The following is a 15,398-nucleotide window of genomic DNA, read 5'->3' as shown; positions in this document are numbered from 1 at the left end:
ATAGCGTCGGCTGTTTAAACAGCCGACACCTAAAGTTCACTTTTTACGTCGGTTAACTAAACACCGACGCATAAAATGTGCTTACTGCGTCGGTTTCAAAAACACCGACGCTGTAGGTAACGTTTTTGCGGCGGTTCATTAAGAGCCGACGCTGTAGGTATATCCTTTTAGCGTCGCCCTGCAATTGCCCGACGTAAGAAATTATTGGATAATTTTAAAAATCTGAATATATGTCAAATACTGACTTAGGCGCGCGGTTCATCGGGTTTTATTTTCACAAACATATCAGACTTAGGTTTTATTTTCCTTCTCAGACATCAAAATCTCAATTGCTCTCTCAATCTTTGCTCTCTCATCGGAATCGCGCGCTGCTCAATCCACAATCCACAATCCATCGGAATCTCAATCTGAATCGCTGGGTTTGCTGGGTTATCATCTGCTCTCGAATCTCTCTCAATCTCTCGACAGGTTTATCAAGTTTGTGGGTTTGCTCAATCTCAATTGGAATCTCTTGGTTTGCTTTCAAGCTCTGAATCGGAATCTCTTGGTCTGCTGCAATCTGAGTTCTACACTACTTCTCTGAATCGCTGGGTTTGCTTTGTGGGTTTTCCGGGTTCTCTGAATTGCTCTCTGAATTGCTTTGTGCGTGGGGTCTGCTACCAAACTAGGGTTCTTCATAAAATTCCTGGTATGTGCTTGTTTATTTTCTGAAGATTTGAATTGTTCCTGGAGATTATTTGGCATGATTTTGGTGTTTTATTTTGATTTTTCAGTTGTACTTGTTACTGATTTTTCAGTGGTACTGATTTTGAGTTGTACTGATTTTGGCATGATTGTTTTATTCGGAGTTGTACTGATTATTTGACATGATGTGGGGGTTTTTAATATAATTAATAACAAGAATGTTGTGGGCTGCTTAATTTAAATGAGAACTGAAAGAGAATGGTTGTGCTTTCCACTACAGGTTTTACTCACAAATACATACATGTAGCAATTTTACTAACTTTACTGAGTTGTACTGTTGTAATGGAGATATTACACAATTAGTTTCAATACAACAAGTCCAAAACTCTAAGGATACCTTAAAAAGTTTTTACTAATGTTTGCGTACATCTTATCCTTTTGGACAATATAGTGTAGTACAGAGTTGCTTGAGAATACAGAGCATGGTTTGAGTGAAACGAATTCTTCTTCTCCTTTTTTTAATCTAGTAGTATACAAAAATTGCGATTAACCGCGGTCTGATCATCCTGTAATGTGTGATTTTGGTTCCTCCTAATTTGGACAACGTGCCTGAAAGAAAACATGTTTGGCATAAATTTGATTGTTCGATAGATTTAGAAAGGGTAGCTCAAAGAAAGCAACTTGACATGATTTTGATTCAATGTTAAAAGGACTTGCATTGTCGTCTGGTGTTAACTAATCTGGAGCCTACTGAATGCTACTGGTTTTCACTCTTCACTTCCACTGTAATGTTTGTAGGATTAAGAAGCAACAAGGTGGTGGTTGGAAGTTACATTTTAAAAGACCCTGTACTATTTCGACAAAGCCACAATAATCTGAACTAGTGCTATACTATCTTACTATGTACACAGGTTATATTAGACTGATAATAAGGATAGATTATGGTTTGAAAATAAAGTTTTAAGTACTATATTTAATTTAGAAATTGAGGTGGATAATTAATGAGTTTGAGGATTAGTTCATGCATCTGAATTTGCATAACATACCTGGCAGAGCTAATTAGTATACGACTAAATATCCATTCTGAATCTAGTTAGTCCAACGACATGATTTTCAAAATATTAATTTCCCAATTCTTTATTCTGTCTATAATTTCCGATTAAAAAAATAATCAACTAATATGGGATAAAGATTCTGGAAATTTCTGCTTAAAGATAAAAATATTAACTGAATGAATGCATATGAACTTTAGGTATAAGATGAGACTAGCAGTACGAAAATGACTGGCATGGAGAAATGAGGGATATATTATGAACATCATGAAAGAGAGGACATAACTAGCTAACCTTTAGTATCAGAATACTTTCCAGTTTGGTGTGCTCAAACTTAATCATTTAAATTTTATATTTTTTAGAAATTAGGTGACATCCGAGTTTTAGGACAAATTAGGTGCTGCATTGGCACAAAACAAAGAACTTGTGGAGATAAATAACATAAGTTCTATTCATTTGTATTCCTATATATGCTAACTGTAGTTTCTGTCTGACAATGCCTTTTTTTCCTTTGGACATATATATGTTATGTCAGGGTCCTTGTTTAAAAGATAGGAGCTAGTCTGTGTATTTGTGTTGTCCATATTATGCGGAAACTTTTTATTATTTGTAATATTAACTCTTCATCTAAAAGCCTTCTCGAAAATGAGAAGTTTTACTGCAGCAGGTGGTAAAACTTTTAGACTTCTAGCTAGACATTTGCAACAATCAAAAGAAAAGGAGACTGTTCTATTTTCTGGACTCTGGATTAGTAAAGATTAATTAAGAGCTAATTATTGATCTACAAAACTTTTTTCTTAACATTTAACTTGTGATTTTCTTGTAGCCAGGGACATAAATATTGGAACACAAACTGTGGCAGATAAATCAAAACCATAACCATATGACCAACAAAGTTTGAGTAAGTTAGATAAAATTATAAAAATATAAATTAAGTCATGAAATGCTAGGAAATCAAAAATATATTGAAGCACGAGGTGTGGAAGATAAGGGATTGATTCACGATACAATTGTTATTTAGCATGAATTCTAATTATAGTATTCCTTGCTTTTTTCTGGCCTTTGGATTCAGTGTTTATCATGTCAATTTAATTATTTATCAATATTTTATAAAGTTGATAATATATACATTCTTAGAGAAACTGCACTTGGCATACATTTTTATATTTAATTTCTATAATTAAATAAGAACTTGATAATTATTCAAAATTATTTATTAAATTCAGTTTTACATTTACATTTTATATGCTGGTCTAGACATAAATTACACTTACAAAAATGAAAGATACATAATTTATACAATTTAAATAATACAGAAAGAAAAATCTTAATATAAAAAGAATATAAGCTTCAGAGATATAGACATGACACTTTTTTCTTGAGATTTATTTTGATACCTATTAACTTTTCCTGCATATATTCTATATAGATATATAACATGGATCGTGCCACGTGGATGTACAAATTACCGCGGGTTTCACATGAGTATGTTAGTGGGGTTAACGAATTCATTTCATGTGCGGTTGAGAACATAAAACAGAAGGGCACCGAACAGGGTAAAGAAGAAATGATCACATGTCCCTGTCGTGATTGTTATAATTTAAAAAAGTATCCTGATGCCGAGACAGTGCGTGGACATTTATTTCGGCGTGGCTTCATGGAAAATTATACTAAGTGGATCTGGCATGGTGAAGGAATACAATCCAGAAGACCAGAGACAGTTAGTAGAACATATGAAAGTTATGGAGATAGTATGGATACTAATAACGAAGATGATGTAGAAAACGACAAGGTCCATGAGATGATCGAAGATGTTGAAGATCTTCTAATGCACCAGCCGGAGGTTCTTGAACACTTGGTTGATGACTCCAAGAAACTTCTGTATCCCGGGTGCAGTGATCAGTTTACGAGGTTGTCAACTACCCTTAAATTGTGTAAGCTTAAAGTGAAGAATGGGTGGAGTGACAAAAGTTTCACCGAAATGCTAAAACTTCTGGCAGACATTCTTCCTCCGAAGAACGAGCTTCCCACCTCCACCTATGAGGCGAAGAAGATATTGTGTCCGATGGGTATGAATGTGAAGAAGATACATGCATGTCCAAATGACTGTGTGTTGTTTCGCAATGAGCACGAACATCTACACGCCTGTCCAAAATGCGGAGCATCTAGGTTCAAGCGGGAGGGAAGTAGTTCTTCAACTAATGACAAGAAGAGGCCTCCGGTCAAGGTTTTGCGTTATCTGCCTATAGTGGAACGATTCAGACGACTCTTTGCAAATGTAAATGATGCGAAACTATTGAGGTGGCATGTTGAAGGAAGAAAATCAGATGGGATGCTTCGACACCCAGCCGACTCACCACAATGGAGAACCATTGATGGAAAGTTTCCGGAATTCGGCGGAGAACTTAGAAACCTTCGACTTGGCCTTTGTGCAGATGGCATGAATCCGTATCGGACTCTAAGTTCTCAACATAGTACTTGGCCGGTTCTTTTAACAATTTATAACTTGCCTCCTTGCCTCCTTTATAATCTAGAATATTTTATTGCAGGTAATAGCCATGGATGATGAGGATAATGTACCATCGGGTTCTAGTTCAGGAAGCAACAAAAAGACCAGGGGTCCTACTGTCTGTAAAAAACTGAAAAAAAGAATTGAAAACCAGAATTTGGAGTGTCAAATTAATTTTGATGAATATGGTCAGCCATGTGGGGACATGCTTAAAGATTTCACAATTTATCTAGGATCAGTTGTCCGGTTTCAGGTTGACATAAATTTGGAGAGTTGGGACGTAGTTAATCAAGGATTAAAAGATGTAATTTGGGATGATATTAAGGTATGTTAATACTGATTCTAAATTATCTCACCAATTCCATATCATTTTTTATCCTGTAAATAATTAAACTCATTATTTACAGAATCGTTGGAAGCTCGATGATTCACGAAAAAAGATTGTGCTAGAGAAGGCAGCAAAGCAATGGCGGGATTTCAAGGGTAAATTGACAAAGAATTTCTTGCGAACCGGAAAGGATCCATGTGAAGTCTATCATTTCATCAGCCGAGAGCAGTGGGAAATATACAAAACTAGACGCCAATCTGAGGAATTTAAGGTGACATAAAGTCAGAAACATAATGACTTTACATATATGGAATCCTGCATTTAATTTTAATCTCATTTTTTTTGCCGCTTTTGAAAATAGGCGATAAGTGACAAGGCAAAAAAAAGTCAGCAACATAATGAGCATGTGCATTTTCTTGGGCCGAGTGGATATCGTGCAAAAAGGACTAAGTGGTCTATTGAGGATCCCATAGCTGGTTTGGAAAATTCAGAATCTCTTGACCCGTCGATTTTATCGAGTGATCGTAGTGTACGTAGTTATGATTGGGTTAGAGCACGTACAAAAAAGAACGATAAAGGCGAATATTACATCCCAAACAGTCAAACAAAGGAAGTCTTCGAGAAAATGGTAAGTTTACATCTCATTTTTTTTGCTGACTTCTTAAATTTAATTAAGGGCTCCCTGCACTCAAATTCTAAGAAATCAGTCTCCCTGCATTTTTGTAAAGAACTCATGTCAATTATTTTAAAAGAACTAAATCTACTGCTGCTTGTTGACTAAATCTGATGCTTTCTTAACAAAGTTCTTGCGAATAGTAGAACTACATGAGGTACTTAAACTGAATTACAGAAATAAAATTAAGTTGAATTACAAAGCAGTACTTAAACTGAATTGCAGAAATAAAATTAAGTTGAATTACAAAGGAGTACTTAAACTGAATTACAGAAATAAAATTAAGTTGAATTACAAAAGTAGTACTTAAACTGAATTACAGAAATAAAATTATTTACCTAGAGTTGATGCAACTAAGACAAGAATCAGTAGGCTAATCACATGAAAACTAAGAAATATTCAGAACAAAAGTATAAAAATACTCAATTACAAACCAAAAACAGAAGTATAAATATTTAGAAGTACAGAATCTTATAGACGTAAACTCTATAAAGTTAAGAAACAATACTCAATTACAAACCAAAAACAGAATTAAGTTTGTATGTGAATATATATCACAGCAGAGGGGCTTAAACAATCAGCTTGGCTCAAACTTTATCCTATGAATTCTCAACACTTTTTATTAGTACTCCAGTTCTGTCCTTTTGTGATAAAATTTGCCTACATTTATCCTATGAATTCTCAGCGCTTTATATCATTTTACTATGCAGGGTGAGTTGCAGAAGCAAGTTGTAGATGGATCTTGGACGCCAAAGGGTCATGATGATATTCTATCACGGGCACTTGGACGTAAGGAGCATGGAGGGCGTGTTAGAGGCGTTGGAGGAGGAGCAAAAATTAAAGATGTTTTTGGGCCGGGAAAAAGCAAACAGAGTGGGGTGATTTCGATGGATGAATTGGCCACGATTACACAGGAAATTACCAAAAAAGTGCAGAAGGAGTGTGATGAAAAGCTTGAGATAATGAACACAAAACTTCAGGGGATGTTTCACCATTTAAAACAGATTGGCTTGTCACTCCCGGAGGATAATTTCTTGGATGATATCGGAAACCCAAGGCAAGATATTGTTCGAAGTAGCTGCCAATCAGTGGGAGAACAAGATCATATATCAGAGCTGAAGGTATAATAACTGTCTAGTTAGTTTTTATACTATAATTGTCTTACTTTTCTTTATTTTTAGTTCTAATGCTACTGTACTTTTATGAAAATGCAGACACCAACACTTTGTCGGCTTTGCGTGATAGATATGGTAAAAGGGAGAGTGGTCGTGGCTAGGGGCACCGTATTCCCGTCTAACAATGAAGGCGGTAACTTGATTCATAATAATCCAATTGCCCCTCAGAATATTAGAGTATCGGTTGATGATGTTGTTCCAGAGTTTCAGCAGGCTCCCCTTCCAGTGCCATGCAATGAACATGAAACAATAGGAAATGCTGAGGGTAGTTTTGTACAGTGGCCTAAGGACCTCGTGATGTTAGGACAGGTATATGATTTATATTAAGGTAGCGATTTTTTTTCGAATTTAACTGTCTTTTTATGTGCTTCTAATTGTGATTGATTAGGATCCCATATCATTGGAGAATAAAAAAGGTCATGACAAAAGATCGAAAGATGTTGTCACAAAGCCTGAGAGCAAAGGTTCAGCGACTCAAAAGAATAAAGGCCTTGGTGACGAAAATTCAACTCAAAATTGTCGATCCTTGCGCTACTTGCTTGAGCAATCTAATGCAAAAGGTACAACTTTTACTTTTGAACAAGATGGAGAACCTATATATGTGACATACGAAGATGTTGATCAATTTCTAAAAAGGAGCTGGTTAAATATACCCATCTTGGAAATCTTTTCAAAGTAAGAACAGTTCTTATTCTCCTAATACTCTGCTCTTGTATTGTTTATTACCATGCATGTTCATTGTGATATATGATTTTGTAGGTACATTGGGAAGTTGTGCAAAGAGCTAAACGATGATAGGTTTGCATTTATGTCACCTTCTAGACTAGTGATAAATCACAAGCGTGAATACAATCGTATTGAGGATGCAACTCAATATATGACACAATTTTTAGTTGCAAACAAAGATAAGCGTTTCATCATTGCACCATACATCCAAGAGTAAGAACAAAATTAATGTATTCGAGTCATTTCATAGATATTATAACAATATGTATGTTTTTATCATTTATGTGTGTGCATTGTTGTAGTGATCATTGGATGTTACTTCTGTTTTGTTTGGATGAGAGTGTTATTTATGTGTTTGATTCCTTGAGAAGGGAACGAGATATAAGGTTGACGACCCCGGCACGAACGTAAGTTAGATTTTAATTTTGATTTCAAGTACTTAATTATATATAAAAGATGCGGATTATGTACTGACATATTCCTATTGCACAGGGCATTTAAACTTTATGTACCACAAGGTGGAAAGAGAAATAACAGAAAGGAATTTCTTTGGTCTCATACAGATGTTCAGGTAGTAATGTTATTCATTAATATGATTTTTTTTGTTGACATGATTCCTTTCTGATAAATATTATTTGTTTCTTTGTGTAGTGTCCTCAACAAGAAGGAGGTACGGAGTGCGGATTTTTTGTTATGAGGTACATGTATGAAGTAGTCAAGCTTTCTCAAAAAAATCCCAACATCAATTGGAAAGAGGTAAGAAAAAATAAGTTAATATTTCTTTTAGGAATATTAAACTTAGTATTTGTCTCAATATTTTATCATCTGAATATATATGTTATCATATGCAATTTCAAGGGTCTTGGTTTAAGGAGGTATCTAAAGAAGGAAATCAATGAGGTTCGAGAGTTGTGGGCTGAATATTTTACTGTTGAATGTCTATAATCAGGTATGATAACAACTTAGATGAATTCAATTATTTTTTAATTCCAGTTGCCATAACTAATTAACTTATATATGTACTTTGTAATCAAAGAACTCATTTGTATTCATTTACTTGTATTGTGCAGACATACACTCTATGAAGGCCAGTTCAAGTATTTTGGAGAAAAGCACGAGTGAAGAAAAGACTCGGTCTGATTAGTGGATTTCCTAGACTTTTTCACTATTGATTAGTGGTATTGACATGGTGTAGTAGTACTTATATGATTGATGGATGTAATAGAAGTGGATATTACTAATATTAAATTTGAATATTTTCAGTTTAATTTAGTACTCTTGTTTTTGTGTACTTCCATTTGGATTTCTCTACGTGAATTGATTGTGGATGAGCAGGTTATATAATATATATATATATATAAATTATGCATATTATATAAAATATTATTTAAAAAAAAAAAGACTTTAAGCGACGGCATTTTAACAAAACCGACACTATAAGTACAACTTTAGGCGACGGCATATTAAGAATAACCGACACTATAAGTACAACGATTAGCGACGCTTGTTTGACGAACCGACGCTATAAGTGTACCCTTTAGCGTCGGCTGTTTGACTACGCGACGCAAAAGAGTAAACTTTGTGCTACGGCATTTAATTCAACCGACGCTAAAAGTGTACCCTTTAGCGTCGGCTCTTTTGCTACCCGACGCAAAAGGTGAACATCTAGCGTCGGTTAAAGGTTCTTTAGCGTCGACGTTTAGCCGACGCAACAGGACTTTAAGCGTCGGGTTTTTAACCGACGCAATAGGGGCACCCTTTAGTGTCGCCTTCATATACTACGCTGGAACGCCGACGCTAAAGGCCTAATTTGACCGTCGCTAAAGGTCCATTCTGTACTAGTGATTATGGTGGATTTTAAGTATGTTTAAGTATGTTTGTATGCATATGATTTTAGTTTATGGTGGTTTCCTTTTTTCATGTTAGTGTATGGTTTAGTTTATGGTGATTTAAGTATCTGATTTTAGTTTATGGTGGTTTCGTTTAAGTATGGTTATTTTAGTGTATGGTTTCGTTTAAGTAGGTGATTTTAGTTTATGGTCTTTTGGTTTCTCTGTTTGTATTCATCTGATTTTGAAGTTTTGTTTCTTTCTCAGTTTTTGTCTTAATGATTCTTTTGAAAAACATGTAGTGTTTACTCAATTAGACTAAAAATTTGCTAGTAGTGATTAATCTCAGTAGCGTGTAGTAGTGATTAATCTCAGTTGCTAGTTGCTAGTTGCTAGTTTGCTGATCTTAATGAAGCCCACTTGCCCACTTGTTCTTGCCCATTTGTTCTTGCCAACAGACAAATGCTTTAAAATGCCAACAGACTAAAAATCCATAAAACTCGTTTTCTTCGTAAATCCTTAAAATGCTCGTTTTTTGTAAATCCTTAAAACTTGTTTTATTCAAACTGATGCCCCTCCTTAAAACTCGTTTTTTGTAAATCTTTCCCAAAGACTTTTTGAATAATTCACTTGTTTTTTCCATAATTCACCATAGTTTTTGTTATAATCACAATAAACACAATTAGCACCATAAACACAATTAGCACCATAAACACACTTAGCACCATAAACACAACATAAACTGAAAGAATTAACACAGAAGCTCAAAGAAGATCTATATGTACATGGATTTAAATTAGTACCAAAGAAGCTCAATATGTACATGGATTTAAATTCAATCAATTGTAAACCACAGAAAATAAATTCGAATTCGAATTCGAATGAAAGATTGTAAACCATAGATTTGCACCCGGGCTCATGGTTTGGACCACATGAGACTCACCTGGTCAACTCAGTCAACAACTGAGTTGACTCGCTTCCATGCTTCGAGTAAACAACTGAGTTGACTCGCTTCCACCATGCTTCGTTATCTCGAACGAAGCTTCGAGACTCACCATTCTTAATCAACTGAGTTCCCCTGCAATAAATCTCGAACAAAATTAGAAACAATTCATGGATTTAAATTCAATCAATTGTAAACCACAGAAATTGAATATTTATTAACGATTGTCGAATTCGAAGGCTTTCAACAATCCATGGATTAGATTATTGATTTAGGAGCCTCGATTTCGTTTTCGATTTGCGAAGAGGGGAAGAGAGGCGAAGAGAGGGGATGAAAATGAAAAATGAAAGAAGAGAGAGAAGAGGAAAAATGAAAGAAGAGAAGAGGAAAAATGAAAGAAGAAGATAAAATTGAGAAAATGAAAAAAGAGGCTCGGGATGTGTGTTTCAGAGATGAGCCGCGCGGAGATATTATTACTATATAGGAACCCACATTTGCTGACGTGGCATGTAGTCCCCACATGTGGGTCCCACTTCTGCTGATGCGGCACTTGTGGGTCCCACAAGTGTTATTTTTGAACAAATTTTAAAAATGATTTGGGGCAATTCTATAATAGTCAAAACGGTCAAACTGCCCTTTGAATATTTATGAACAAATTTTAAAAATGATTTTGGGCAATCCTATAACAGTCAAAATGATTAAATTTTTGAATATCTTTTTCAATACCCTTCCGAGTGTTGGGAAAAAATAATCGAAAAATATAGTGCACGGGTTGTGTCGTATCTCTATAGTGTAAGTTGTGTAGCACAGAATACTTGTATTAGGGATAGTAATGGATTGACTGTTTGTTTTTTTTGAATATCTTTTAAGACGATCCAACCGTACAGATGATATTAAATACCCTTCCGAGTGTTGGGAAAAAATAATCGAAAAATATAGTGCACAGGTTGTGTCGTATCTCTGTAGTGTAAGTTGTGTAGCACAGAATACTTGTATTGGGGATAGTCATGGATTGACTGTTTGTTTTTTTTGGAATATCTTTTAAGACGATCCAACCGTACGGATGATATTAAATACCCTTTCTAGTGTTGGGAAAAAATAATGAAAAAATATAGTGCATGGTTTGTGTCGTATCTCTGTAGTGTAAATTGTGTAGCACAGAATACTTGTATTGGGGATAGTCATGGATTGATTGTTTGTTTTTTTCAAATATCTTTTAAGACGATCCAACCGTACAGATGATATTAAATACCCTTACTAGTGTTGGGAAAAAATAATTGAAAAATATAGTGCACGGGCTGTGTCGTGTCTTAATAGACAATGTAATACAATAATGCTAGTTATACTTTCACTTTCATGTTTTTAAATATCTTTTAAACGATATTGTATAATAATGTAATTTAAAAAATAAATTTCTGAAAATATAAGAATATATTAAATATTGCTTTATTTGTACTTATTAAATTTATAAAACATAATATTAAATATCAAAAGAATGTTAAAATATTAAAATAAATATATTAAAAATAAAAATGAATGTGTGTCCGAAAAATGGGCGTCATGTTTTCCCCCCCCAAATCGAAGCTAAGTACAGTTATTCTCCACTATCTCATCGCTAATTACAGTTAACCTCATCGCTCAACCTCACCTCCCTCCCTCTCTCTCTCCTCGCTCAACCTCACCTCACCTCACTCAACTCCCGCAACTCCCGCGCTGTCACTCGCCTCAAAGCAGAGAAATCAAAATTAGGGTTTCAAAATTAGGGTTTCGAAGTTTGGGGGTTCGAAGGAGAGAAGTTTTCACCTAGGGTTTCGAAGGCAGCCAAGCTCGATTTAAGCTCTCACCAAGGGGATTAGGTATATTTTACGCTCTCCCCTCTCTCTCTCCAGCTCTCTCACTCTCACTCACTCTCTCTCACTCTCTCTCTCTCTCTCTCTCTCTCGCTCTCTCTCCCCTCCCCCTCTCGCTGTCTCTATGCATGCTTGTAATTATGTACACTGTGTTTACATACCAACTGATATTTTTAAGTGATTCTCATTTATATTTTGAGTATTATTGTTAATGTTTGGCTGAATCATGATACTATGTTAGTTAGTTTGGCTGAATCATGATACTATGTTAGTTACTATGTATTTTTTTTTGTAAGGTGTTAGTTACTATGTATTTGATTGTAATATTACGATAATATGTAGGTTTGCAATTGAACAGGCTGCCAAATCTTTATTTGTTCACTAATTTTGACAAAAACAGAGTGTGACTAACTTTTAGGAATGGAGGCTGATTGGATAGGACTACCTAGGTACAGTGAAGCATATGTCAGTGGGATTCAAGCATTTGTGGAATATGTGTTTCCCCTTTTTTCCGTAGGTGAAGAAATGAAGTGCCCCTGCAAGAATGTAATGGTCAATATTGGCATCGTCAGGATGTGATTTATGATCATCTCATTTGCAGAGGGCCTTCCGCTTTACATGTCCAATGGATATATGATGTCTCGCAAAAGAAAGTCGAAAATAGTACTGCAAATATAGGTTCTGACTTTGGATTGCGAAACGGGGTATGATTTTGGTGATAATTTAGAAGCGATGGGGAAGATGTTTGAGAATTTAGATGATGGACCAGGTACGGAGGCTAAAAAGATTTATCGGCATCTGAAAGAGGGAAAACAACCACTATATCCCGGCTGCAAGAAATTTTCTCGTTTAAGTTTTATGATCAGGCTTTACCATTTAAAATGTAGTCATGGAATTAGTAATTCTGCTTTTGAGGAATTATTGGGGTTGATAAAGGATGCTTTTCCCGAAGCAAATATGCCTTTGTCCTTCAATGCTGCGAAGGACATGATTAGGGACTTGGGCCTTCATTACGAGAAAATACATGCTTGTCCGAATAGTTGCATGTTGTATTGGGAAGCAAATAAAAATAAACAAGTCTGTGATATTTGTGGGGTATCTAGGTGGGTTATACAAGAGAAGAAAGGGTCTGCCCATAATAACGATCCAGAGAAGTTAGTTACTAAAGTGCCAACAAACGTTATGAGATATTTTCCACTAAAGCCTAGGCTACAAAGATTGTTCATGTCCAAGGAATCTTCCAAATTGAACACATGGCATGCAGCGGGAAGGACGGAAGATGGGAAACTAAGGCATCCGGCGGACGCCGAAACTTGGAAGACAATGGATGCTATGTATCCTGATTTTTCTTCGGAAATTCGAAATATTTCACTAGGTGTAGCTGATGGATTTAATCCATTTCGTTCTATGAATTTAAGTCATAGTACATGGCCAATTCTACTTGTAAACTACAACCTCCCACCTTGGCTCTGCATGAAACAGGAAAATTTGATTCTTTCAACGTTAATATCGGGACCAGAATCTCCGGGAAATAGTATCGATGTCTATATGCAGCCTTTGATTGCCGAATTGAAAGAATTATGGGATGTCGGCATCCAAACATATGATGCCTTGACTAATCATAACTTTAATTTACGGGCAAGGGTGCTTTGGACCATTAGTGACTTTCCAGGATACGCTATGTTGTCGGGTTGGAGCACAAAGGGTAGACTAGCGTGTCCAATATGTCACTACGAAACTTGTTCTGAATATCTGAAACATAGTAGAAAAATGTGCTACATGAATCATAGAAAATATCTCGATCCTTCACACAAATGGAGGTTTGACAAGAAAAGATTCAATGGGCAGATTGAAACGAGGCAGATTCCGGATCCATTAACGGGAAAGGATATCGAAGAATTGTTGTTTGGGTTTGAAAATCAATTTGGGAAGAAACGCAAGGGAATGGGAAAGAGAAAGCGTAAATCGACTCTCCTTTCAAAAAGAGGTCAATATTTTTTAATTTGTCGTATTGGAAACATGTTCAACTTCGACACAATCTTGACGCTATGCACATAGAAAAAAACTTATGCGACAATATATTAGGTACTTTACTAAATATCGGTGGCATGTCAAAAGACCACTTGGGTGCTCGCTTTGATTTGCAAGAAATGGGAATAAGGAAGTCACTTCACCCTGTTAAAGGTGCAGATGGAGAGACTTACAAGATTATGGCATCCATCTTTGACATGACAGATAAGGAGAAAGATGTCTTTTGCAAGCTGTTGAAGAATGTGAAACTGCCTTATGGCTGTGCTGCTAATATAAGTCGTTACGTGCACACAGACGAGAGAAAAGTAGTGGGGTATAAAAGCCATGACGCGCATTTTATCCTCCACTACTTGTTACAATTTGCTGCAAAGAAATCACTAAAACCTGAGGTGGCAAAGCCGTTGATCAAATTAAGTGAATTTCTTAGAGGCTTATGGAGCAAGGTGATTGTCTTGGATGATATTGAGAGGTTGCAAGAAGAAATTGTTGAAATTCTCTGTGAATTTGAGATAATATTCCCACCTACCTTCTTTGACATCATGGTGCACCTACCTGTCCATTTGTGTAATGAAGTTAAATGCGGCGGACCGGTGCACCTTCGGTGTATGTATCCTATTGAGCGGTATCTTGCAAAGCTGAAATCATATGTACGTAATAGGAGCAAACCAGAAGGCTCAATTGCAGAAGGCTACCTAGCAGAGGAGTGTATCACATTTTGTTCAAGATTTTTGCTTTGTGAAGAAGCAAAAGAAAATACTGATTTTGGAAGATGTCCAACAAATGTGACGTACCTTATTGGAACAAGAAGGAATAAAGATGGCAAAGTTTTCCAATTAGAAGATTCAGAATGGAAAGCATGTCATACCTACACTTTGTTCAATAGCGGCAATAAGGAAATTGAGGCTTTGCTTGAGTAAGTTCTCTAGTCCTTACATTTATTAAATAATAAAAACTAATTAAAATGCCTCTTATTTAAACTGTTTCAATTATTTACTTGATAGGATTCATCGAGCTTCAGTTGAAGCAGATCAAACTTCAGAACGATACAAAAAGGAGCAAACACACTCCAAAGAGTTTTGGAGATGGTTAAAGGTCCAAGTTGAAAATCTGGACACCAATTCAACCGAGTTACAAGTGTTAGCATTAGGTCCCAATCGAACAGCGATGAGGTTTAGCGGGTATTTCATAAATGGTTATCGATTCCACACAAAGAAGAGAGATTCTCGATGCACCACACAAAACAGTGGAGTTTTTTTAACTGTTGAAACCACTAGTTTTGCAAATTCTAAGGACAAAAATCCAATTATCGGGGAAGTGAACTACTACGGGTCTATTGAAGATATTTTTGAAGTTGATTACTGGGGAGTATTCACGGTGGTTATGTTTAAGTGTTGCTGGTACCAAGAAGAAAAAGATCCCTTTGGTCTGACTAGGGTCAATTTTAACAAGTCCCGTCACAAATCTGATCCTTATGTTCTTGCTTCACAAGTGCAGCAAGTATTCTATGTGGAAGATCCAATTGCAAAATTTGTTCAATATGTTATGAAAAGACTACCAAGGGTCTGGTGTGACGCTGAAGACCTAGATTTGTTGGAAGA

General features: G+C 35.8%; 2 protein-coding genes across 5 annotated transcripts; both read left to right on the top strand.

Annotated features, from left to right (window-relative positions):
* The first annotated feature begins 257 nt into the window (after positions 1–257).
* Positions 258–8,444, top strand: LOC108203127 (uncharacterized). Of its 4 annotated transcripts, none has more exons than XM_064085014.1 (14): positions 258–688; positions 3,166–4,198; positions 4,286–4,570; positions 4,653–4,844; positions 4,935–5,201; positions 5,957–6,367; positions 6,461–6,730; positions 6,810–7,096; positions 7,181–7,360; positions 7,450–7,554; positions 7,640–7,718; positions 7,799–7,903; positions 8,006–8,096; positions 8,218–8,444. In XM_064085014.1, exons 3-13 carry the CDS (start codon positions 4,295–4,297, stop codon positions 8,090–8,092), a joined length of 2,259 nt encoding a protein of 752 aa, XP_063941084.1. In that variant the 5' UTR covers positions 258–688; positions 3,166–4,198; positions 4,286–4,294; the 3' UTR covers positions 8,093–8,096; positions 8,218–8,444. The 4 variants fall into 4 exon arrangements, with proteins under 4 accessions (XP_063941084.1, XP_063941083.1, XP_063941085.1 ...); XM_064085013.1 differs by having other exon boundaries at positions 3,166–4,210; XM_064085015.1 differs by lacking the exon at positions 3,166–4,198.
* Positions 3,175–4,289, top strand: LOC108201331 (uncharacterized). The gene is made up of 2 exons (XM_017369626.1): positions 3,175–4,184; positions 4,286–4,289. The coding sequence occupies exons 1-2, from the start codon at positions 3,175–3,177 to the stop codon at positions 4,287–4,289; spliced, it is 1,014 nt and encodes a 337-aa protein (XP_017225115.1).
* Positions 8,445–15,398: the final 6,954 nt, after the last annotated feature.

Source organism: Daucus carota, chromosome 9 (genome assembly GCF_001625215.2).
Source record: "Daucus carota subsp. sativus chromosome 9, DH1 v3.0, whole genome shotgun sequence".
Classification (NCBI taxonomy): domain Eukaryota; kingdom Viridiplantae; phylum Streptophyta; class Magnoliopsida; order Apiales; family Apiaceae; genus Daucus; species Daucus carota.
Note: the sequence above shows the minus strand (reverse complement) of the source record. Positions and strands in the feature narration are given on the sequence as shown.